Raw genomic sequence first — 25,360 nt, 5'->3', positions numbered from 1 at the left:
AACCAAAACACCCTTAAGGGAACTCTGAGAAGAGGGAGGCAAAGGGAAAATGGTGTCAGTGACTGCAAGGGACAGGTTCTCTCTAAAGATTTCCATATTTAAAAAAAATCTGGGTTTGTTTCCTCAAGAGCCCAGAGCAGGACAGGTGAGGTGAGGCTGTCCAGGGATTGTTTCATCCCACGTAGAGCCATGGGAAAAACCTGGGAAGTGCTGTGCATTCCCAGGGTGCCACTAAATGATTGCATGGTTCTTTCTAATCTTGGGAGAGTGTGCATGGCCTCCCAAAGTTGCTTCCTGAAGGCTCCTAGTTCTTAAAATATATCCACATGTCACAATTCCTCTGGCAGTGCAGACAGTCTGGGAACATTCCTGCTGCTGTTCCTAATTGGGAGTGGGAGTGCAACAAGTCTGAGGCTGCTGAGGAACCTGACAATGGTACACTCAATTTTAATAGCAGTCTTCTAATATGTGGCTGAGCACTGGGGAAGAGCTGCACTCATATCAAACAGGAGGAAAAACGTCAAACAGGAGGAAAAAATGTTCTTTTTTTATATATTTATTTTTCTTCTTCTCTTTTTTCTTTTCTTTTTAAGGTGGTCTAGGAATGGGGAGTAAGTCTGCTGCCACTAGTCCTACAGGATCCCTCCACAGCACTCCCACTCATCAGGCTAAACCCCAAACACTGGATCCATTTGCTGATCTGGGAAGTCTTGGAGCCAATTTAGCAGGTTTGCATCCCCTATTAAAAAAAGGAAAATAATAAATTACCAGCATTCTTTTAGAGAAATAGGCTGAGCTGCCTGGTATGTGTGGGGCCTCTCAACCCACCTGCATGCCAGTGCTGCTGCCAGGCTTTCCCTTCTGCCTGATTCTCTGTAAACTCTCACAAATCCGTGCTTTTCCTGATCCCTGGTCAAAAAATGTGCTGGCAACGTGCAGGGAGCTCAGCAGGCCCCATGGATTGCAAAGCACAACCTCTGATAAGTCCAAACATGCTCTGGCTGAGGATGCTCTGTGTTCAAGTGCTGCTACAGGCCTGGGAGGAGAATCTGGCTTTGCAAAGCTGCTGGGGTTCTTGAGGAATTGCTTCCTTCTAGACTTGATTCATTTTTCTGCTTTGTGAGAAAAGCTGTGCAATTGATCTGCCTCTAATTTTAAGTATTATCCAGAGGTGGGGTATTTGCACCTGGCTACAAAGCTTGACTGCTTAGAAAAGCCTTTTCCCTTGTTTTATGTCATAAAACAATCAGTAAACCCTCAATTCCAATGTTTAAAAGGCAGTTCTGAGAAATTATTGAAGCTTTCCTTAAAGCCCAGCAATGTCTGAGTCTGGTAAATAGGTTTTTCTTGCCTTTGTTGCTGCCCTCAGCTCTTTGGGAGCCCTTGTGGTTCGGTGTGTTTGTTTTCCCCTTTGCGTCAGTCCCAGCATGAGTCTGGAATTCGGTTTCCCAGTTCCCTCTGCTGGATTTCAGGCTGCTCTGCAGGAACAAAATAAAAAGGCTGCCAATCCCCATGTCAGAGCCACCGAGGTCCTTTTAAAACACGCATTCTGTAGGAGAGTGGTGGGGTTTAAAAACAAACGGCTTGGCATCCCCAGGATATTTAAGCACATTTTTGTTGGTCGTGACTTAAATCGAAAGCACTTCATCCAGTTTCCATGACACATTTCTGAGCTGGGAGCTGAGTGCGGATGTCAGTGTGAAATAATAAAACATTGACACTGGGTTCCTCCCACAAACACAACCAGAGCCAAAGCAGCATCCCCATAAGCAGTGAGGTGCTGGGACACATCTCTGCGGATGGTTTTTAATCAGCACAGCGTGAGGAGACACGATTCCAACAGCACCAGCTTGGTGTTGGCACAGGCTGCCCAGAGAGCTTCCCCACATCCCTGCAAGTGCTCAAGGCCAGGCTGGATGATCCTCAGTGAAAAGTGCAATGGAACTGCATGAGCTGCAGGTCCTTCCTAAATTTAATCATGCTGTCACTCTGTGTTGCCACCATCCCCACGGAGCTGTGGCTCCTTGTTAGCTACCTCCAGCTTTCCCTGTTTCCCCAAGCCACCTCTAATTCCTCAAAGCCAGGCGCTGTCCTATAAACAGCTCACAGAGCAAGCTCGGGGCTACAGCGATGCTGCAAACAGAAGCCTGGGGGACTTTGCTTGGATCAATTCTGCTTTGTGAGAAAAGCTGTGCAATTGATCTGCCTCCAATTCGCAGTATTATCTAAAGGTGGGATGTTTGCACCCGGCCACAAAGCTTGGCTGCTTAGAAAAGCTTTTTCCCTTATTTTATGTCATAAAACAAGCGGCAGACCCTCGATTCCAATGTTTAAAAGGCAGTTCTGGTTTAATTCCCTCTCTGCAGGTGGCCCCTCGTTCTCCAGCAAGCCGACCACGCCGACGGGCATGGGTGGGGGCTTCCCCCCGTCGCCGCAGAAGCCACCGCCGCAGCCCATGGGTGGCAGCGGGTGGCAGCAGGGCACGGGCTACGGCTGGCAGGGGGCACAGCCCAAAGGCCAGCCCGGCGTGCCCCACGCCTCCCCCCAGAACAAGCCCAACTACAACGTCAGCTTCTCGGCCACGGGGGCGCAGGGCGAGCGGGGCAAAGGAGCTGCGAATGTTGGTAAGAGCAACCAGCGTCCAAAGGGGTGGCGCTCCCTTTGGGTGTCCCTTGGTTTGTGGGTTAGGGCTGAGCAAGTCAGTCAAGTGGATTGTTTGGTGCTTTATCCTGTCCTGGATGCTGAACTGCGCTGTTTAGGAAGTCCTGTATTGCCAAATGAGCTTCCAAAATAATCCTGGAATTGTCCAAGGTCAGGCTGGATGGGGGTTGGAGCAACCTGGGATAGTGGAAGGTGTCCCTGCCCACAGCACGGGGTTGGAACTGGATAAACTTTAAGGTCCCTTCCAACACTAACCATTCTGGGATTCTATAATAATAACAACAACTTAAAAGTAACATTAAGTAATATCTTTTATGAAAAGCTGCACATTCAGTAGCACTGGGAGATTGCTAATGTGATTAACCAAAGGATGTATCTTATGTAGAAAGCCAGGGTTAAATGCACCCGTGCTACGATAATAATTTCAAATCTTCTCGGTTTTCAAGATTCCAAGCCAAAAGTGTCTGCAGATTTCGAAGATTTATTATCTGGTCAAGGCTTTAATGCTCACAAGGACAAGAAGGGCCCCAAAACAATAGCTGAGATGAGAAAAGAAGAAATGGCAAAGGAGATGGACCCTGAAAAACTAAAAGTAAGTAAAATTCTTGGGGATGTCCTGCCAGTCATTCAATATCCTCAAGAGATTTAAAACTCCAAGGTTACATTTCTGTCCTCAACCAGACCACATCAACAATGGCTTGCTCAGTGTCACTGGGCTGCTGCTTTTCCACAGCACTCCAGACCTGATTAGCAGGCACAGCTAATTAAACTAATCCTCTGCCTCATTAATCCTTCCTGCTTTGGAATTCTCTCATCTCTCCTCAATAAATTGCCAAACTGCAGATCTCTTATGAAAGGAAAGGGAATTCAGTCTGTCCTGCTCTGTGTGTGAAATATGAGACCACAAATTGGAATTACAGAAGGAGAGAGAACTCGGAGGAAAAGCTGCAGCAAAAGCCAAGCAAAGTTCTAGAAAACAGAATGATCCTCTCAAAATTTCCTGGTTTTAACCTTTGGGAAGTGACAGCAACCATGCTGAACTCGACCATCAGCCACAACAGCTGGACAGGGGTCAGGCCGTGGAGTGGGCAGGAGTTTTCCCAGCTCCCATTTTCATCACACAAAAGCTGTTGAGTCACTGAAGCTCCCAGCTGATTTGGCCTTTCCAATTTAATTCTCTTTGCTCTGATGCCTTTCATTTCTTTGGGGCAGCTCAGCCTGGAACTGTGAAATCTATTAATGCTTTGGTTTTCACATTTTAACTTATCTGAGCTTAGTTTAGGTGTGCAATTAACCTTGCTAAAGAACCAGACAGTTAAACACCTAATTTGTCTTTTGGCTATTCCATCAAGCATTACTAAGTCAGTGTTTTTAGCAGGGATGTTGCTCGAAGTCTGTCTTAACTTTTAAGCAGCGATATAAAAATTAATGACAATTAGACAAAGGTTTGCTGAAGGTTTTCTAAAGCATGGAAAGAAATTGAAGATGCTTCTCGGGGTTACAGTTACTCAAATGAAGAAACTTTGTCCTGGTGGAACATCTAAAGTGAGGCATAAATACTTGCACTCCTTTCTGCAGGTGCTGGAGTGGATCGAAGGGAAGGAGAGGAATATCAGGGCTCTGCTGTCCACCATGCACACGGTGCTGTGGGCAGGGGAGACCAAGTGGAAGCCTGTGAGTATGGCAGACCTGGTGACTCCAGAGCAGGTGAAGAAGGTGTACAGGCGGGCCGTGCTCGTCGTTCACCCCGACAAGGTAAGGCTGGGCTGCCTCCACCTCAGGGGGAAACCTAAATTGATTATAACGTGTTGGATGGGGTCGCTGATTTATTGCTGCTAACAGCTCTGTGCAAAGTAGGAACTCAAGATTTCTGCTGCTTTCTGGAAGTTGAGAACTCTGAACTCATCCCTGGAAGTGTTCAAGGCCAGGCTGGAGCAGCCTGGGGTAGTGGAAGGTGTCGCTGCCCATGGAACCATTTAGGCTTTAAGGTCCCTCCCAGCCCAAAGCAGTCAGGGGTTTTGTGAAACCACTGCCAGCCCCAAGACTGTGCTGGAACCTGCTTGTGAGAACCCCAGGCTTGCTCTGGGGTCTCGGGTGGTGGTAAAGTCTCTCCTCCAACCCGTGCTTCCAAAGAAAAACCCCGCAGCCTCTTGTTGTTCGGTCTCAAGGCAGTTTATTGTGAGTTATCTAAAAGATTTTCTTCTCAGGCTGCTGTGGTTTGTTCACAGCTCAGGCAGAGGCACACACACACCCTGACATCCTCTCTGTCTGTGTCTTCTTCTTCTCTCTCCCCACCCAGGGCTGCTGCTATCTTTTATATGATATATTACGTGTTCCATGTTTATAGTTTTTCCCCAATACCCACTACCTATGTTACAAGGTGCTTTTCTACTCTAAACCAATCTGTGAGTGCCAGCATCACCAAGAACATGGAGGTGAGGAAGAAGAAGGAGGAAGAACAGGATCAGCCCACTTTCCTCCATCTTAGAACTTCTGACCCCCATGTACAAAGTAAAAACCCCCCTGGACAGGTGCTAAAACCCCCCTGTACAATACTAAAAAAAATTTCCCCTCTGTTTTGTAACTACTTTTACTACACTATCTAGCACTTTGTGACTGCTTGTTCCACCTCCAAAGTTGGTAACTCATCCCATGGCTCAAACTCAAAATCACAGCTGTGTCCAGCTGCCTGCCAGGGTTGAAAATGCTTCTGACCTGGGCCTGGAACCTCTAAAAATGTCTGAGAGACATTTTGAGTTCCAACACCTGCTGTTTGAAGCAGCAGAAATTCAGAGCTTTTGTCACCCTCCCTTTGACCCTCAGCTGCTCTGCTGCAGTTCCTGCTAAAGGAGATCCAAATCCATCCCCTGCAATGGAGCCATCAGGTTGCTTGGTTGCCCAGCTCGTGGCTCGTGCTCTGGCTGCTGCCACTTGCTGACCAGGAGCAGCGAGTCCAGCTGGGACACTCGTGGGGAGCAGGAAGCTTCCACTTGGCAGGGGATGGAGGCCCTGGGAGTCTCAAGGCTTGGGAGGATGTGAGCTGCCCGAGGCTCCCAGGAATTCTGATTTCATCCAGGAAGTGTCAGGTGGCAGCTCTTTCCCTTCCATGCAGGTAAAATTCCTCTCTCAATGCCAAGGTTATATTTATCATTTAGAAGGTCACATTTATTATGCCCATGGGACAGTGCTTTATCCCACTCTGGGGGGTGTCAGCTCTGAGGAGCAGCAAAGCCAGGAAATCCTTAAGGAAAGCAACACTCCAGAGTAGCTGATTTTTGTCAAGGAAAAAGTAAAAATTCATGGAACTGCTTGGGAATCTGCTCACGTGCCAGCTGTTGTGGTTGGGTTTGGGAGCTCTGATATCCCTCTTTTCTCCTTGTTTCTTTTCCAGGCTACTGGGCAGCCATATGAACAATATGCAAAGATGATATTTATGGAGCTGAACGATGCCTGGTCAGAATTTGAAAACCAAGGACAAAAACCCTTGTATTAGGTACTTTCTCAGCCTCACTCCAGACCCGTGCTAGTGCTTATTTAGTCTCTTGTCACAAATGTCACAGATCAACCAAACTCTGGCTGGAAATTCAGAAGTTTCAGAAAACTAAGAGCCTAATACTTATCATGAAGAACATGAGAAAGGTTTCCTAACACTTGTCTCCAGAATCCTGAGCTCAGAGGAACTCTGGACACCGGGCTCACCCCACCAGAGCCACAGGGTTACAGTTTCTGGTTACTTTTCTATTTTATTTTGGGTTCCAGTGGGACAAGAGAGAACACATACTTGGAAAAGGTGGAATTGGTCTGTCTCCAACAAAGTGTAGCTGGTGAATTTCCAACCTTTTTCTTTTGTTTGTGAGGTGTGATACGGCAGCACTTCAGTTGAGTTCAACAACTGCTGGTGAGGCCCAAACTTCAATGTACGTTTTTTTTTTCCCTGGGTTTGGATCGAATTATCCAATTGAAGTGCTCAGCTGTGGTTTAGGCACACTCCTAACAGTCACCATTTGCTGCTTAATTGCTCATCTAGCGTAGTCTGGCTGAACAGAGCCAAAGCTGAATCCTGGGCTGGGTCAGTGTGGCAGCTGCTTTTGCATTAACTCTGTGCTCCACCTCACAGCCCCGCAGTGAAACGTGCAGGCAGAATTCCTCTGAAGGCTTTGGAAAGTGAGCAACGAGTCCTTGGTTCAGCAGCCCCTTGCTGGTTTGCAAAGCAGCAGTTCTGGGGGGAAGGGGGGGGAATCCACCTCGTCCAAGTGAGGAATGAGCACGTGCTGCATTTCCCGTGGTTCTCATCAGCAGCTCGAAACCATCAAAGAAATGCCAAAAACTTAAAATTCTGCTGGGAAGGTTTAGAAACGTCCCAGTTTCTAGGTAGCACTTCCCCTCCTGAGGATTCAGAACTTTTTCCAGCCCACTTGTATCACCTTTATGCCTTTATCAGCTCCAGAGCACTTGGCCAAGGCTCTTGGCAGGCTGAAACCTGTTGCAACTTCATTTTTCAGATCATGGTGTAGGAGCTGTCCCACGGACATCCCCAGACCACGTCTGATCTCTGAGGTCACTCCAGTGCAAATTGATTCGCTTAAAAGTTTATATTGGACCAAAGCAATGACATCACAAGGGAATCTCTCTGTTGCTGAAGCAGCTTTCCTAGTTCAAAAGCGAGTTGAAATTCAAACTTCACCCCAAATTCTGGCGTTCTTTTGTAGAGTAACTAAAGCTAGCAGTTTATTTACCAACACCTATCTGTATTTGAGGGATACTCATTAGATGGGCAGGGAATAATGTGTATTTACTGCCTCAGGAACAGGTTGCCATCGGATGTGAGTCCTTAAGGCTGGTGGTTTTTCCAAGACAATCCACTACTTGTTGCACTTACATTTTCAAGTGGCAAAGCTATTACTGCAAAGACAGTGTGTCAAGGTACATGGCTTTCTGTATAAAACTCATCCTTTTGTTGTACTGATCCATTATTTACTGCCATTAACTGAAAATGTGAAACCAACACATAGGTCTCCTTTTATATAAAAGACCTTAAGATAATAGTAACAAACTGGATGTTATTTATTAATGTTTTGATCCAGTATGTGCTTGTCTTATTTAAAGAGATAACTGGAATGTGAATCATGTTCCTGTGATTTGTTGATTTATTGTTTCTCATTCACATTTGTAGATATTGTGACCTATGCCTATATAATAAAAAGGATCTCATTGCTATAATGTACTTTTTTTTAATGATGAAAACCTCATTAGCTTTGTATCGAGTTTGTCACAGCACATAACTCTGGATACTCATCCATTCACAAAATACAAACCCACCATTAAACTTTACCAAAAAACAAAACCCCTCTACCCCACTTAAGCTTTGATTACTTCCATCCCTAATGTTTTTATGGATGCATGAAAGTATTAGGACGTATGTATATCCAAATAGTTAACTGAAAAAAATCCATTCTTGTCATATCTGGTAGTGACTAAATTATTGTAATTTTTGTAAATACGGTATATACTCGACAAAATTGTGACTGGTCTAAAACATTTGTATATACATTAAAAAGCTCAAATTAACAAATTCAGGTATCTTTTGTGCTTGTGACCACGAGGTTCCCGTCCCACATCTGCTCCTGTGTGAGGGGTGGCGAGCCCTGGCTTGGGTTGGTTTTGTCATTGTCATTATCCACAGGTGCTTTTCCCAAATTATCCAGGTGCTTTTCCCAAATTATTTGGGAACAGCTTGGCATTGCTGTTCTCAGGCTGCTGCCTCCAGAGACCCGCAGCCAAACAAGCCAGCAAACCCAAATTTTTCAAGTGTTTTGGAAGCATTTAGTGGATTAAGCCTGTTTTAATAAGCCTTCTGGCTCAAAATAATTTAAAATAATGAAAAATGGGGGGAAATATGGAGTAGGGTACATAAAAAGAGAAGAGGTGACAAGGGAGGTATGTGAAGAAAAGCTCCCGGGGGAGGGGGGGGGGTATTGAAAAAGTTGTGCAAAATCTCCCCCTAAAAGGCTTTTCTTGGGACAAAAATGCTGTTATTGGGTCAAGAAGGTTGGTTTTGGGGCAAAAATGCCGTTCTTTGGGCAAAAAGGTTCCTCTTGGGACAAAAAAAAAGTAATTGCTGAATTAATAGGACTGTTCTTGGGTAAAAAGGCAATTGTTGGGGCAAAAAGGCTTCTCTTGGGTCAAGAATGGGAGCTCGAAAGTGTCGCCTCAAAAAATCCAAGGCTTGAAAGCCACGGCGTTAAAAGAAGCTGTGCCCTTCCTCGTGCGGATTAGGACCTACATCATCCACCCTCAGCAGAAGGATGGATGATGGTCCTGAGACGGCCCTGCTCGAGGCAAACGGGCCCCCAGCTCAATGTTTTGGGGTGAAAACAGAGATTTTCAGGAGTGCCCACAGAACAGCAGCGCCTGAGGGGCGGGGTCTCTTTCATGTGGCGTTTACCGATTCCAATCGCGGCTGCGCACGAACAGACTTTTCTTACAGATACGAATTTAACGCACACATATACACACGTCTTACCCTCATAGCGGGGGTTATATACGCCAGCAAAGCCGGTTTTTTTGCGAGGTTTAGGCGCGTCGAGCCCCTCAGGACGCGCCGTCCCCTCACGACGCTCCGCCCCCTGCGGCGGCCGCGGCGGCAAAAGGCGCTCTGGGGCCCCGCCCGCCCTTTTAAAGGCTCGGTCGGGAAAGGGGCGGGGCCGCAGGCCGGAAGTGGCGCGGCCGCGGCGGAGCCCGGACATGGCGGGCGTGAAAGGTACCGGCGGCTCCCTCAGGAGCGAGCGCGCCCCGGGCGGCGCCTCAGCGCGGCGGAGGGCGGCCGGGAGCGGCGGGGAGGGATGCCCGGCAGCCGGGGAGGCGGTAGCCGGCGGCCCGGGAGGGATGGCCGGTGCCTCACGGCCCGCCCTGTGCCGTTGCAGCTCTCGTGGCGCTGTCCTTCAGCGGAGCCATCGGGCTGACGTTCCTCATGCTGGGCTGCGCCCTGGAGTACTACGGGTGAGCGGGCCCTTCCCAAAGCTTGTTCTGTTTAAAAGCCGTTCATTAAGTTTCTCTCGTTTAATGGAGCTTTCCGGCCCCTCCTGCAGCCTCTTGGCACGTGGCAGATTGTTGTGGTTAAACATCACTTCCTAAGGCGGTGTTTGCATTTGCATTAAAATAAATCCGCTGCAAACAGCTCTGTGCTGCTTCAGGGAAAGCGGTGCCACCTTGCTAGATTTTGAATCTCACAGACATTTGCCTTCATTTCCTCTTTCTTTGAACAATCCTCGTCCCACAAGTTTCCACTTGGGATGTCCCCACCCGTGGCTGGGGCTGGGGCAGCTTTGGGTTCCCCTCCAGCCCGGGCTGTGCGATAATTCTGTGATTCTGTGTCTGTAAAACACTTTAAACGTTCGCAGGAGGCTCGTGAGAGCTCTGACACGCGGATGGGATGTGAGGGTGTGCCTGCTTTATCCCTGGAATTCGGGAATGCTGCTCCAGTGCATTTCCTGCTTCCTCTGTGCTCACAGCTGAATCAGCAAAACGATTCGAAACTAAATTAAATTAACCCTCGCTCGTGTGAGAGGCTGCATGCCGCTCTATCAGTGCAGGGCAAACGTGGTGGAGTTGCCCCGTTTTGGGTGGAATCTTCATTAATCCACTTTCCAAGCCAAAAAGTAGCATTAGGAATATTGCACCAGCTTTCTGATTGAAATATCCCTTCTAACTGGTGGCACATTTGTTTTCTCCCCCTCCCCAGTGTGTACTGGCCCCTGTTTGTGTTGATATTTTACTTCATCTGCCCCATTCCCCACTTCATTGCCAAGCGAGTGGGGGATGACAGCGATGCAGCCAGCAGTGCCTGCAGGGAGCTGGCCTATTTCTTCACCACAGGAATTGTTGTCTCTGCCTTTGGATTCCCCATCATCCTTGCACGGGTGGAAGCAGTAAGTCCTTGCTAATTTTTCTTCTCAGACCTCACTTACTGGGTAGCATCTTCAACCCTGCTTTCATTTCATTACTCTGCTGTCTCCAGGTGAAAATAGTCCACTGAAATTTGACTTTTTGAGCTGGAAAAAAAAGAACTCGCATGACTGAAAAGTTTTTAGCTGTTTTTTTTCCTCCCTCCAGCCTTGTTTTGGCTCAACACAAGATAATATCTCCTCCTTCACCTCGTGCCTCTCTGTCTCATGACCCTTTGCATCTCTTCTTGCTTCAGCTTCCTTATTTTTATCTTGGAATTCCTGCTTTATTTCATTCAGGATGCTGCAAACCTGGGGATTGGGCCGTGTTAGGAGTTAAAAGATAAAAGGCCAAGCTTCCAGAGCTGCCCTTGTGACTCTCAAAGCATTTCCCAAGCTTTGGCCTCTCAAAACCTGAGGAAACTCTGCCTGAATCCTTTCCTTTTTTCCTTTCTGAACTTCTCTGCAGTGCTGAGATTTTGGTCACATTTGTCTGAAAGGCAAAGAATTCCCCCTGTCCCAGCGATGTTTAATGAGTCCTGCTGGTTTTCCCCTTCCCTTTCACTCCTTAAAACTTTGTGTGCTTGCTCTGAATTTATTTGCAATGCCCAATTCCCCTGATATTTTTATTTTGGAGCTGGGGCCTGGCAGCAGCAGAACGACCACGAGAGGGAACTCTCAGTCATGTGTTTTAAATGTTCCTTATTTAAGTAAATTACTTGTGCAGCTTATGAATTAAAAAAAAAAAAAAAGCTGTTTACTTTTTAAATCCACATTGTCCATGCCTGTAACTTGTTTCAAAGGAGATCTTTTGGTTTTTTTGCTTGGCAATGAAGGGAGAGCACTAATTTCACCAGACTTCTCTCTGATTTAGGTGTGGTTTAATGATTTGGAAGGCAAGTCATCATTTTCTTCTAAATCCTAGCAGTAGCTTGGCTGAAGTGTCTATTAGTGATACAAGTGGCTGCTAATTGAATAATTAATCACACAAATGGAATTCTTTATTGTTCGCCTGTTCTGCTTTTAGCACCTTTCTGTAGTATTTTGATTTTTTTAGTATTTTAGCTGATCTAATGCCTAGAAATAACTGCCCTGAGCATCTGTCTTCCAAGAACTGCTTTGATTGTTCCATTTCTTGCATTTCAGATCAAATGGGGAGCCTGTGGCCTGGTGCTGGCTGGCAATGCAGTCATTTTCCTTACAATTTTAGGCTTTTTCCTTGTGTTTGGCAGAGGAGATGACTTTAGCTGGGAGCAGTGGTAGGAGCTCACTGTGGTGCTGGTAATTTTCAATATTTTACAGCTTTTCCCCCCAGTTCTGTGTGTATGTATAGATAATCTAATGTGTGTGGGTATAACATTCACGTGGCTTTACATTATCACTTAATACTTTGCTTTTTTAAATGCACTTCAGCCAAAGGGATGGTGCTGACAGTTGGCCACTAAAATGGGGAATTATTATGAATTTAACCTTGAAGAAGTTTACAAGGAATAAGCAGTTTTACCCATTTCTCACTGTATTTGCATCAATTTTTGGTTTAATTGCAGTGTCATTGAGCCATTGGTCACTATTCCTGTTGGGGTTTTAACCATATAATCAAAGAATAATATGAAGATTATCCTAATTGGGATTGTTCAACTTGATCAATCTTTCTGCTTTAATTAGGATGAGTTATTATTTCGTTTACATCTCATTAGTTGTAATTTGAGAAAAATTGTCATTTTTCTTAATGGCAATAAAGCCAAACATAAATGATGCCAACTCTCAGTGCCTAAGAAAAGCAAAAGAAAATAACCCTGGTTAAAAACCCTCCACTTATGTTTGTTTAAAGATAATTTTCTCCCCACAAAGATATTTTCTGTTCCTATTCAATTTAAAAATTGTGGCTATATTTGGGGAGTAACATATTTTAGTGCATCTTAAAGCTGGCATGACTTCTATGAAGGTTCACAAAAGGAGAAACTACCCTCAGGACACTCAAAATCACAGTTTAGTGTTCAACTCTATGTATTTTTATAGGTGTGAATTGCAAGGAATTGAGTGTTCTGCTGGGTAGGAATTCTTATTTCCTCCTTGCTTTTCAAACACCCTTCTTCAATTCCTGTTTTTTTTTTGTCTGGAAGAAGGTTGTTATTACATTAAAACACTATATTTTTAAATAGCATTATCCTAGTAAACATTCACATAATCACACTTAAAAAACATAATTTTATTACTTTAGTTGTAAGAATAGAGGGAATGGTCAGTAATTAATTAGTGCTAAAAGAGGAATTAACATTAAAGGACAGGGTTTTTTCTGGATGTTAATGCTCCATCTAAGACATAGCAGCATAAACTTACAAAAATCCTGGGAAAAACGAATTATTGAGTGTCTTCTTCCTGGTTGTGATGAAATCTGTTGGAACTGGGGAAATGACTTGTTTTAATGATAAACCAAATTTTTCAGATGAAACATAATTTCCATGTTTAATTCCTGCTTTAATTTTTAAAGAAGATGCCTTTTTTCCCTATACAGTGGCATTTTTCACTCAGTAATGGAGTTTAAAAAAGTGAAATAAAACCCAGTCAGTGCCTGGTGATAAATTCTTAAAGCCATTGCTAACAATTCCATTTAAGTCCTCTTGGATTGGGGCTGGATCCTGGAAAGCTTTTACCCCATTTATGTACCAAAGGCCGAGATAGAAATCTACTAAACTACTCAATTACTGCTGGAGTTTTGGGGAGGAAAACCAGCTGGGATTGAATTTTTCCTGAAAATAAATCATTCAGTAGTGTGTGAAGGAGCAGTGAACAAGGACAATCTAAAGTGAGGACCAGAGGACCAGAAAATGCTGTTTTAAATTGCTTTTTGCCAAATGTTTCCATTGTACTGTATCCCCTTTGGGCTGTGGTTGGTGGGTACCTCATGGGTGCTGAGTGGAGGAGGTCAATGCTTTTTATATTATTATTTTTATTATTTGTATTGTTTGGAAGTACTTATGTGCACTAATCCCTAATGTGAATTTCATGCAGTTTTCTCATGGACTTTACATTTAATGTTTAAAAGTGTGTTGAAATCATGGAGATCTCCCTTAACCTCTGTAAATTTACTTTGTTATCAAATATGGTAAAAAGTAATATTTCAGTGGGTTTTTTTCTCCAGAGCTTCACTCCCACTGAGCTCTGATGTCTGTACTGGGAATTCTGTCCCATCCCTCCAGTGGGAATTTATTGTGGTTTCTCTAGAATGGTTTCCCTGTGTGGAAGTGAATTCTGTGTATCCAAAGTGCCTTAATTTCCATACAAAGCTGGTTTTTGTGACTGCACCTCCATGGCAAGATCAGTGTTCCAGAATCAGCTGGAAACCTGGGGCTGCATTTTCCAAAGTTTCCTTGTCAGCCAATCCTGTTTCCTGTCTTTGGGAATGCAGGGCAGCTTTTGTACCTTTTGTAAACAGTTTTTTATGATTATCCCATATCCCCCAGATCATCGAGAATTAAAACATGGACATTCAAATATATTCTACTTTTCTTTCCAAGTTGCCTACTAAACCTGACTTTTGGAATTGCCTAATAAACATATCTGATGCTTAAAGATTTGTCTGTCTTAAATTTTAAGAGGAGATAACAGACAGGTGTGAGGAGGGAGGGTAAAACATGTCCTGTGCTGCTTTCCTGATGGGGAATGGATAATTCCAGGAGCCATGGAAGTGGAATAAATGTAAAATGTGTTGGAAAGGTAAAGGATCATCACTTACTTCTTGTGTACGTGGTGGCATTGGGAGGCTTTTAAAAGCATTCCATTAAAAATGTGGGATGTGAGGTACTGCTTGAGCTTTTCCCTTTCTTCCAGGAATGGATAAAATCCATTCTCTGTCAGGGCAGGGATGCAGAGGGCATCAGAGCTCTCCTTCTCTTCTATTAAAGTAATGGAAATATTAAAGTGGGGAATTCTGATCTCCCCAGAGCTTGGGAAAATGGAGTTATTGAATCCCCCAGGGTGAGGAGGAGTTTGTGGTGTCTGTTTGGAGCTTCATTTTCACAGCAGGGCTTTGGAGAAGCTGAGAGCTGTGCACAGGGAGAGTTTGGGAATGCTGCTCACCTCTGGCAGAGTCCCTTCGGCTCCAGCCTTGGTCCTGAGCTCCCCAGAGCTTGGGAAAATGGAATGATTGGATCCATTTCTGACAGCCCCACGGTGAGGAGGGGTTTGTGGGGTCTGTCTGGGAGAGCTTTCTGCTCCCAGCAGTGCCCCGAGTGCGAGGCTTTGGAGGAGCTGGGTTTGCTCAGAGAGCTGCTGGCTGTGCACAGGGAGAGTTTGGGAATGCTGCTCACCTCTGGCAGAGTCCCTTTGGCTCCAGGCTTGGTCCTGAGCTTTTTTTTAACCTGCTGCTGGATTTGGGGGTGTTGTCTGTGTGGGGTAACTTTGATCTCCCATCCTTCCCACTCTTGTGCAGCTGTTTTTCTTCAATTATTCCCTGCCGCATTCTCTGGGTTGGATTAAAAAAAAAAACAGCACAGGAGGTGCTGGTCCCAGTCTGGTTTTGTGGGTTCTTCAATCCTCCCAGATGCTGCTAACCTTCCTGAGCAGTTGTTATGACCTTGATTAACTTCCTAAAACCTTTGACCAGCCTTTAATCCCATAAAACGAGTGTAAGCTCGTTAGCACCGGGGTGATACCAAACAGAGTGTCCTGGTAAAACACATTTCAAATTGTGGTGTCCAGCTGCAAACGGTGGAAAGCTCTGAAATGAGTTGGCTAACCCTGATCTCCATTCTTAGCACAGCAGGACTTTGCAGATCCTCCCCTGTTTGCTCTGCAGGGATTCTTTTGGGCTCTGATAAAGGACAGGCAGGCTCTCATTAAGCTGGATGCTCACCAGGTACAAATGAGCCATTGATTTGTTTAAGTGGCCCCTGCAAACACATGGCCAGTTCCTACTGCAGGGCTTCCCAGGGAAAATCTGATCAAATGGGTGAGGAAGCACTGGCTGCTGAATTGGGATCAAATTTTAAAGATCAGCTGGAGATATTTTCTCAGCCTATTCTGTATTTATCTTGTTTTATTGCTTTGCTTTTGCCCTTTATTTTGAGGTTTGGTTCAGCTGTTTCTGGGTTATATTAAAAATGGGTTACAGGTGTTTATTCCCCATGATCAGTACTTACATTTTTTAATGGAATTATTACTTCCTTTAGAATAGTTCTAGGCTGTAACAAATATTTTTTATATTTACTTTTCTAATGGGCTGCTTGGTCCCTGTGTCCTCTCCCACCTCTGCTCTGCCTGTGCAGGAGATTGCACACTTGGAGTTCCTGCTGGGGACACAACAGGGATTATAAAAACACCCCTCTTGTCCCTCAGGAAATTCCTGGGGAACAGATGGAAGATTGTTTTCCAAGTGAGACTCAACCCGTGGCTTTCTTTAATACAGTAATTGAGATATAGTGAACATAACTGTGCAAAATGGCACATAATATTAATGATAAATACACATTATGCATTATAACAATCCTTCCTGTTGCAGTTTTGCATTCAGGGAAGACTTCTGTGAAATGCATATAAGAGGAATTTCAAATCAGCCCAGGTGTTGGGATCTGAACCCCTAATATTTTTTTAGCTCTGTGCCTGCCCCCAGCCAAACTGGTGGAAATTCCTTGGTGGAAACTGCCTGTGTTGCATTGTTACATATTTTTAATTGCATGCTGAGAAAAGGAATTGCTCACTGTTGTGGAGTTAAGAAAACCAAAGCAGAAATCATATTCAGGCTGGAGTTTTATATTATTTGAAACCCTTAAAGGAGAATAATTCTGAGCTACAAACAACAATGTTGGTGTCTCTGGTAGGTCCAGGGGGTCATTTCATGTTACCAACACATTTGAATTTTGATTTATAACTGCTTGGAACTTCATTTTCCATGCCCTGACTGTGCTGATTTCCTTTTCTTGGTCCATGGCTGTAAATGGCAGATGCTGCCTGGGTGTTTGTGGTTTTTTGAGGATCTGGGGACAACTTAAAGGGTGTTTAAAGTGCTTTGAAAGCAGTACTTGGAATAAGAGCATTGAGGGTGACATTTGTATGTTTTGCTTACCCTCTGTTGGGACTGCTTGATCCGGGGTTGGGATTTTGCTGCTCTGCTATTTCCCAGTATAACAGGAGCTTTGTTCCCAGTTCTCCATCTTTAAAGGGAAAAAAAATAAAAAAAACCTTTCCACCACCCAGAAACAAAAGCTGCAATATTGTCACTTTCTGGCTGCTGCTGAAAGTCTCCCTTGGGAAGTTGATGGGAATTTGGGATCAGGGAGGGAGGAGAGCCTGACCCAGCTGGGTGGTGACCTGTTAATGTGAGTGGGAGTCACTGTCCTTGGCTGAGTATTGTAGATGCAGGTGAACCCAATGGGAAGAAATGAGGATGTCTGACTCAGTTCAGAAGGCTGAATGATTTCTTTATTATAACTATGCTAAAATACATTAATATACTATATAAAAGGAGGATACTCAAACTCCATTCTACTTTCTCTGACTCTAAGACAACTGGTGACCCTCTCTGAGAGTCCCCAGGTGGGTTGGACTGGCCATAGGCTCAAACAATCCTCACCAGAATCCAACCAAGCATCACCCCAGGGAAACAATTCTCCAAACACATTCCACATAGGAAAACAAGGAGCAGAAATAGAAATTTTCTCTTTCATTTCTCTCTGTGCACCTCTATGAAAAATCCTGAGAGGGACAGAAATGTGCTGCCACAGGTGAGGGGCTGGGATGTCTGGCTGTGCCTCACAGGAGTGGGGTGTTGGATCCACAAATCCCTGCCTTAAACACACGGGGAGGATTTACCAGCTTGTCCTTGTTCCTGGGAACACAGCTGAGTGTCACCCAGTGTGGCAGCTTTTTATCACCAAATAAATTATGTCTTAAACAGCTCCAGGGTGATAAAGCCATTTCCCATTAAAAAAAAAAAAATCCCGAAAGAAAACTCTGTTCAATTTTAACAGATTAAGAAATGCAGAATATTTCTCCTGCATAGAGAAATAAATTTTACCTTTGAAATCAGATTATACAAACGAATATAATTTTAGCCAGTCCAGAGTATGCTGGGTTTTCTTCCCATTCTTTTAAAGACTGCATTCCTAACAACTATTTTGCTGCTTAATTGAAATCTACAGCAGAAAATAAATCGGTTTTCATGGATCTCTTAAGAGCCAGCCAGTCCTTAGAAACAATTTCCAAATGCCCAGCTTTTGTCTGGGAGTCTCAGAAGTGAGGAAAGTGGGAAGTTAATTAGGATGCAGCCAATCTCCCCAATTAGGATTGGGATTATTCACCTCCCTTTGGGCTCCTGAAGGTGATCACAGGTATCTCTGTTTCTCTGCTCTTTTACAGGGGGTGATTTGTCACGTTTGGAAGGATTTAATGTCAGAACCATTTTTATGAAATACAAACCCCTCATCACTGCTGCTGACTTTTGAAAAGAAATATGTTTGTTTTACTGTGGTTTGAGATGGTTGCTCAAGCTTTGTGGGCTGTGAGGTATTTTTAAAGTGTGGCCTTTGGTTTGCTGTGAAATATTGCCCAATTAACTTAATTTTAGTCTCATCTTCTGTTGATGCAGTGATGCTTCTGACAAGTGATGGAAGCCACAGTGAATGACAGCACCACTCCTTTTTCCTTTAGTGATGGGAAGAATTAAAACACAAATAAAGTCAGTTGGGAGGGATCATTTCCAAATAAATCCCAAACTTTTGGATTCTTTGCAGAATTTTAAGTAAATCAAAGGGCAAAACCAATTTTCTGTCATTTGTCTGACATTGAAGTGTTTTTATTGCCCACAACTCTTCAGTTTTGTGTGAGGTGCTCCAAGTTCCTGCAATAATTGTATTTTCTGCTCTGTAATGGGCAGGTAATGAGGTAAACTCATTTTGAGGGTCAGTCAACACCTGATTTCCTGTAGCACTTTTAGTAATCTCATTAAATGAATAGTAGCTAACTTTTAAATGGCAGTAATAGGTCATTCCTTAGGGCTGTATTTTTATTTGGAGACTGAGTGTGGCAGCAGGATTCAGGCTGGTTTGATCCCATTTAAATCTCAAAACTCCTGCCCCAAAATGAAACCTTTTGAAATTAGTGTTATTAATCAAGTTTAATAGTCAATTTAATCTCTTATTAACTCCTGTGCAAAGAAATTGCAGTGGAGGGAAAGAGCTGATGTTGAACTGGGATGATGCAGGGGTGCTCAAATATCCTGCAGCCAGCTCCAGGATGGAATTAAATAAATTAATTAAATAAATGTGACCTTTCTGAAGGGAAAACCTGTCTGTACTGAATAATCAAATCAGATTTGTGTTTGACAGCTTTCAAGGGGAGACCTTTTGCCACAAATACCTGATCAATAAGGGAGAGTTTGGAGATGTAGAGCGTCTCTAAAAGTCCAAAAATGACATTTTAATTGTGCAGGGCCTGGGGTGTGAGTGGAGACTGGAGTGGGTTGTGGGTTTGAATGTTCTGCTCTTGCCTGGTGTGGTCTGAACAGCTCTGGGTGTGGAATTCCTGCCTGATTCCCTTGGAATTCTGCTTTTTGGGGAGTTCTTTGCCAAGTGTGGGAGAGCTGATCCCTCCCTGCTCATTCCCACTCCTCCGGCCCCAGCCTCTCCCTCCTCCTGCAGGAGCCCCTGGCAGAGGCTGCTGCCAATGCCTCAGGTTTTAAATTTATATTTTCACATTCTGAGCTGCTTTAGTGTGTAGTTCTGAACTTCACACCAGGGGATGCTGAGCTCTGTGCACAGAGCAGGGAGACAAAACAATTCCTGCTCCAGCTGGGCACCAAGGACAAATGATCCAAACCTCAGCCCAGGAGCACAAACAGCGTGGGCTGGAGAGAGAAAAACAAGCAGGGTGGGACTGATGGGCTGGAGCTGGAATGGGACAATGAACTCCAAGGTGCCAATGGAGCAGAACTGATCCCAGGGAGAGCCCCGGGAGCGCTCGTGCATTTTGGGACCATTTTGGGTCATTTGGGTGCAGCCCTGGCTGGGCTCTGGTGCTGCCCAAGGTGGATCCATGGAGGAGATGCTTTGGAGAAATCCCTGCTTTATTCTGGGACTCTGCCCAGCCTCTGCTCCAGGGCAGCCCCCACAAGGCATCAGTGATGCTGCCTGAGGGAACATTCCCATGTGGAATTCCTGAGGAAGGGACACACAGAGCACCCCCTCCATGGGCCCGCTGCTCCCAGCCTGCTCCAGGGACACCAAAATCTGGGAATGGCTGTTCCAGGCACTGCGGATCCCACTGTGCTCCCAAAATCTGGGAATGGCTGTCCCAGGCAGTGCTGTTCCCATTTTTCTCCCAAAAACTGGGAATGGCTGTCCCAGGCAGTGCTGTTCCCATTTTTCTCCCAAAAACTGGGAATGGCTGTCCCAGGCAGTGCTGTTCCCATTTTTCTCCCAAAAACTGGGAATGGCTGTCCCAGGCAGTGCTGATCCCATTTTTCTCCCAAAAACTGGGAATGGCTATCCCAGGCAGTGCTGTTCCCATTTTTCTCCCAAAAACTGGGAATGGCTGTCCCAGGCAGTGCTGATCCCATTTTTCTCCCAAAAACTGGGAAAGGCTGTCCCAGGCAGTGCTGTTCCCTTTTTTTTCCCCAAATAAAGAGGGAACAACTTCAGAATCCAGCATCCAAAGTTCCCACCATCCCATAAATCCGAAGGCACAGCCTCCCAGTGCCTCTCACAGAGATTTCACCCCTTTTTGGTGGGATTCTATGTCCCTGACCCCTTCCCTGCTGTCACAATTCCAGGATCATCCCTTCACTCACACTTTCTCTGTGCCAGCACTAGCTGGACACATCATTCCCACCCAGGAGGATCCATCTGCTTCTCATTCTTGCCTCTTCCCATATCTTCCCTTCCTAGCCCAGTTTTTCCTGTTTTCCCACCACACACTCAATATCCCTGTGGTTTTTTTCCCCTCATGCAATTCCTTCTCACCTATTATTATCTAGAAAATAAGCAGAAAACACCATCTCAGCAGATGGATTCAGCCATTCCACACTCCAACTGAACAGGGATGAAATGCTGCCAGATTTTGGACACTGAAACCCAAATTTTCCAAGGATATATCCGAAAATTAGTGCCCAAACCTTTGCTTTGTAGGAGCTAAAACCCAGGCAGTATTCCAGTACTTCCCTTGATGTTTAGGTGAAATAATCTGATTTTTGAGAATAACGCAGCAAAAATGAACCACGAAAGATGTGTGAGGTTGTCCCTTATTTAGGAATTTTTTTTCCCTTTTGGGATGAAAGATGTGTGAGGTTATCTTTTATTTAGGAATGTTTTTTTCCATTTTGGGATGGTGGGACAAAGGTAATGGAGGATCCTTGTACCCATTTTCAAACTCCCCCTGCTCTAATGAAGAAATGGTGCCATTTAAAAAAAAAAAAATTCACGGCCCCTTCCAAGATTTTCATTTATTGTGGGCATGAGTAGATGGAATTTTTATTTCACGTTGGATGAAACACATCACTGAAATACAAACATTTAAGTAAAATTCTTTCTCCATAGCCAGAACAACAAAAGTGGCCTCAGTTTGGATTAAACCACCCATTTGATATTTTTTCTGAGTCTGTGCCTATCACAAACTGAATTCTTGACAGATTTAGAAACATTTAAATTGATAATAAGCCTAGAATTTTTTTTTTTTTTAAATGAAGGCATTTATTCAAAATACCTTCCCCTTTTCTGCAGCATTTCTCTCCCTGCCAGCTCCGTGCTGAATTCCTGGTCTCTGTGTGAGATCCCACTTGAGAACCCAGACTGGTGCCAGCTTTTCTGAAGTGCTGCTGGAAATAGATCCCCACCACCACCGCCACCCCCTGAGGGAAAAGTCGTGGTGTTTACTTTCTCCTCGCTGAGATGGAGCTGTGTGTGTCATCCTGGCAGGGACTGTGGGGATAACAGACCAAACAGTGCTTGGGAATCTGAAGTATATCCTGGTTTTTTCATGGTTGTGATATCTGCAAAGCTGGCTTTACGTGGCCAGCAGTGGTTGGGTTCTTCCACAGTCCCATCCATCCATGCACATTTTCACTAAAATCTGATTTCAAGTGATGCTCACCAGCAAGAAAAATAGGAGGAAAAATAGAAGGAAAATCAAGCTGTTGGAGAGGTGTCTGATGGCTCTGAGTTTCCTTCACTTTTCCTGTTATCCTCTTCATTTTCCACCTGCTAATTCCTGTTAAGGACATGCACGACTAAAAAGTCTTTTTAGGGGAATGGAGAACCCTGGGTGGTTTCCTTTCCTCATCCAAAGAGGAAAACCCTGGGTGGTTCCATTTCCTCACCCAAAGAAGGTCACTTTTTGCTCTCTAAATATTCTGGTGCTGTTGAGTGAAAGCAGAGTTGGACCAGGGAAACCTCATGGAGGAGCAGAAAAGCAAAATTTGTCCTATTTGATGGAAATTGTAGAGTCCTGGAATGGTTTGGCTTGGAAAGGACCTTAAAGCCCATCTCATTCCCATGGAAGAGACACCTCCCCTTATCCCAGGTTGCTCCAAGAATCCAGCCTGACCTTGGACTCTTCAGGGATCCAGCATGGATTTCCCCAGGCTGCAGTTTCCTTTTTATGCAATCCTTGTTCTCCCTGGCACCAGGAGTGCTGTTCCCACACGCATGGCTTAGTCACTGCAAAGCCAACCAGCTCAAATATATCCTCATTTCCAAGTTGAGAAGGAAAATACTCTGAAAAAAGGAAATTATTTATTAGAAAACACGCTTGCCATGTAAAATATCGGTGTGAAGCACAAAGGTGAGCAGAGCAGATTGGTTTTCTGTACCTCAGAGGCAGCATGAGCACAACCTCTGATGTAAATGTTACTATAGTAACAGTGGTTTTATTTAAAAGCCCATTAAATAGACATATCAAACACATCCAGCCTGTCAAAATGAAAGTTAAACTGCACAGCCTGCTGCTTCAAGGACCAATTTTTTTTTTTACCAAACTTGTATATTTTGCTGCAATTTCCCCCTTGAATGCACTCAGGATCCTCTTTTTGCCAAATGACACCGTGGCTCTTGGGAAATAAGCTACACTAATGGTGACAGCACTAATTACCAGGGACCTCTTGTGCAGCTGTGTGAAGGCTTAAAAAGGAATGGAAATTTGCTGTAGATCATTCCCTTCTGCCTCCCTCAAAAGCTTATTCCTAACAGAGCTTAACTATTCAAAAATAAAGAATATATTATGAAATATTATCTGTTCATCCTTCCTTTCCCACAGGTTCAGCCAAACTTCCCTTGGGAAGCCAAGGCTGTTTGGTGCCACTTGGTTTTTCTCCCTTTTCTTCTTCCCTCTCCATGAGCAGCTGCTGTGGCTCTGCCCCTCCTGCCCTTCCTGCCTCTCAAACCATGCTTGGATTATAAAGTAATTACAGATTTGCATAAATGAAGAGAATCTTGTGAATATCAAGGGTTTTATGGGTTTTGTGCTCATATTTTTTATTTTGGAAACTTCCCTGTGCTTGCTGTGGTACAAACTCCTGGTGTTCTTTGCTTAAAAGATGAATAGTTTGGAGAAGGGATGGAGGGACAGGAAAAGAGGGAATGGCCTCACCATGAAAGAAAGTAGGTTTGGATTGGATATTGCCAAGGAATTCCTGGCTGGGAGAGGGGGATGCCCTGGAATAGAATTCCCAGGGAAGCTGGGGCTGCCCCTGGATCCCTGGAAGTGTCCCAGGCCAGCCTGGAGCAGCCTGGGACAGTGGGAGGTTGTGGCAGCACATTGCTCTCCCTCTCAGGATTTTTCATAGAGGTGCACAGAGAAAAATGAAAGAGAAAACAATTTCTATTTCTGCTCCTTGTTTTTCCCATGTGGAATGTGTTTGGAGAATTGTTTCCCTGGGGTGATGCTTGGTTGGATTCTGGTGAGGATTGTTTGAGCCTATGGCCAATCCAGCCCACCTGGGGACTCTCAGAGAGGGTCACCAATTGTGTTAGAGTCAGAGAAAGTAGTATGGAGTTTTAGTATCCTCCTTTTATATAATATATTAATGTATTTTAGCTTAGTTATAATAAAGAAATCATTCAACCTTCTGAATTGAGTCAGACATCATCATTTCTTCCCTGCATTTACAGTAAGTGGTGACCCTGCCCATGGGATGGGATTTAAGGTCCCTTCCAACCCAAACCCAGCCTGGCATCTCTGCTCCTCCTCAGACAATCTGTATGGATGGAAAACCAGGCAGGAGATTCTTGAATCGGGAGAGCTGGGCAGGGGATTAGGAATTTTTATTTGTAGGAGTTCAGGGAATTATTATGATCTGCCACACAAGGCTCTGTGACTGTATCCAGCATAACTGGTGGAAGGAATTGCTTTAATGTCACATTTTTAAAATAAATAAACCCTCAAGGCTGAAGTTTTGTTCTGTTGGAGAACAGTTCTGTGTTTCTTGCTCACACTTAGATTGAAAACATGCACATAGGTCACTGAAATCTTCTCATGTGCTTTGCAAAACCACTTGGGGCTTGGTATTTTATGGTATTTTGTTGTTTTTAAACATGAAACATGTTGAAAGGCTTCTGGCCCCTTGTTATTTTTATAATGCTTTGAGGGAGAAAATCTGAGGTGAAACGTGGAGGCTGAGGGGAAAAAAAAAAAATTTCTTGTTTGTATTTATAATAAAAGCCTCTCCAAAAGTTGTTTTGGTTCCACAAACGAGGGAGGCCCTGAGCAGAGGGGATGCTGTGCTGAGGCTGGAGAACATCCTGGATTTCCATGTCCTGGTGAAAAAAGCACAGAGGAACTGAAAATCCTGGAGTCAAAATGGCACTGGCAAAATGGAAACTCACAGAGGTAATTCAGACATGAAGAGAAACAACAGCGATGAAAACATTTGAGCAGCAAGATGTCAAATAATAATAAAATATTATTTTGTAAAAATAATAATAAAATAAAGTAATAGAATCCCAGAATCATTTAAGTTGGAAAAGCCCTCCAAGGCCAGCAAGCCCTGATCCCCACCTTGTCCCCAGCCCAGAGCTCTGAATGCCACTTCCAGGAATTCCTGGGACACCCCCAGGGATGGGCACTCCAAACCTCCCTGGGCAGCCCCTGCCAAGGCCTGACCTTATCTAAAAATACAATACACAAACATTCAACAAAAAAAAATTAACTTATATTTCTGTATTTATAAATAAAAATATACCTTAGATAAATAACTATATGAATAAAAATATAATATAAAATATAGGTGTATAAAATAGCTACAAATGTAAAGATTATAAAAATTATAAAAACATATATGTACAAATAAACCGAAAGCCATTAAATAAAAATATCCACAATACAATTAAAGAAAAGAATAAATTAATAACCCAAAAATTTTATAACAACTATCAGTTAAAAAAATTATGTATTACCTTATAACAAAAAAACTTATCACTACTCTTAAACTACAACCAACTACTTACTCCCCTAAAATCTCATACCTCTAAAACTAATTTATCTAGACAAATCTCCTTTCTATGGGGAAGTTCCTGCTGGTCCAACCTGAACCTCATGTCCTGTCCTGTCCCTGATCCCTGATCCCACCTGGTTCCCAAATCCTGTCAGGGATCAGCCTTCGAGGCCTCCAGGAAAGCTGGTCTATAAAGAAAGACAGAATAAACTGGAATTGAAGTTTACACAAAGGATGATCAGGATGAAACCACAACGTAACACACGTCAAAGAACTCTGAAAGGAGGAATTACCTGTCTTCTGTCTTCCTCAAGAGGATTAAGCTCAAGGAAGTTTT

General features: G+C 44.2%; 2 protein-coding genes and 1 long non-coding RNA gene across 5 annotated transcripts in view; 2 read left to right on the top strand and 1 right to left on the bottom strand.

Annotated features, from left to right (window-relative positions):
• Window positions 1–8,233, top strand: part of DNAJC6 (DnaJ heat shock protein family (Hsp40) member C6) — a 44,514-nt gene extending 36,281 nt beyond the window's left edge. For 2 of the 3 annotated variants that reach the window (XM_077785309.2, XM_085586108.1), the window contains 5 exons: window positions 594–728; window positions 2,367–2,624; window positions 3,108–3,253; window positions 4,240–4,416; window positions 6,053–8,233. In XM_077785309.2, coding sequence (XP_077641435.2) covers window positions 594–728; window positions 2,367–2,624; window positions 3,108–3,253; window positions 4,240–4,416; window positions 6,053–6,154 — 818 coding nt within the window. In that variant the 3' untranslated portion in view covers window positions 6,155–8,233. The remainder of the gene's footprint in view (window positions 1–593; window positions 729–2,366; window positions 2,625–3,107; window positions 3,254–4,239; window positions 4,417–6,052) is intronic. The other variant, XM_021535576.4, reaches the window with a different exon arrangement.
• On the bottom strand, window positions 541–9,355 carry LOC144246751 (uncharacterized). The gene is made up of 2 exons (XR_014956995.1): window positions 9,185–9,355; window positions 541–1,478 (listed from the first exon to the last, which is right to left on the bottom strand). It is a non-coding gene; the product is annotated as an uncharacterized LOC144246751 (long non-coding RNA).
• Window positions 9,356–9,380: 25 nt separating this feature from the next.
• LEPROT (leptin receptor overlapping transcript) lies at window positions 9,381–24,530 on the top strand. Its single transcript, XM_021535609.3, has 4 exons — window positions 9,381–9,421; window positions 9,585–9,660; window positions 10,403–10,589; window positions 11,751–24,530. The coding sequence occupies exons 1-4, from the start codon at window positions 9,406–9,408 to the stop codon at window positions 11,865–11,867; spliced, it is 396 nt and encodes a 131-aa protein (XP_021391284.1). The 5' UTR covers window positions 9,381–9,405; the 3' UTR covers window positions 11,868–24,530.
• The last annotated feature ends 830 nt before the right edge of the window (window positions 24,531–25,360 follow it).

This window comes from Lonchura striata, chromosome 8, assembly GCF_050655825.1.
Source record: "Lonchura striata isolate lonStrDom1 chromosome 8, ASM5065582v1, whole genome shotgun sequence".
Classification (NCBI taxonomy): domain Eukaryota; kingdom Metazoa; phylum Chordata; class Aves; order Passeriformes; family Estrildidae; genus Lonchura; species Lonchura striata.
Note: the sequence above shows the minus strand (reverse complement) of the source record. Positions and strands in the feature narration are given on the sequence as shown.

Bases quoted from the DNA above. Each gene is read 5' to 3' on its own strand.
- LEPROT (XM_021535609.3), top strand. The intron at 9,661-10,402 runs GTGAGCGGGCCC...CCCCCTCCCCAG, and splicing joins TGCGCCCTGGAGTACTACGG to TGTGTACTGGCCCCTGTTTG. The intron at 10,590-11,750 runs GTAAGTCCTTGC...CTTGCATTTCAG, and splicing joins TCCTTGCACGGGTGGAAGCA to ATCAAATGGGGAGCCTGTGG.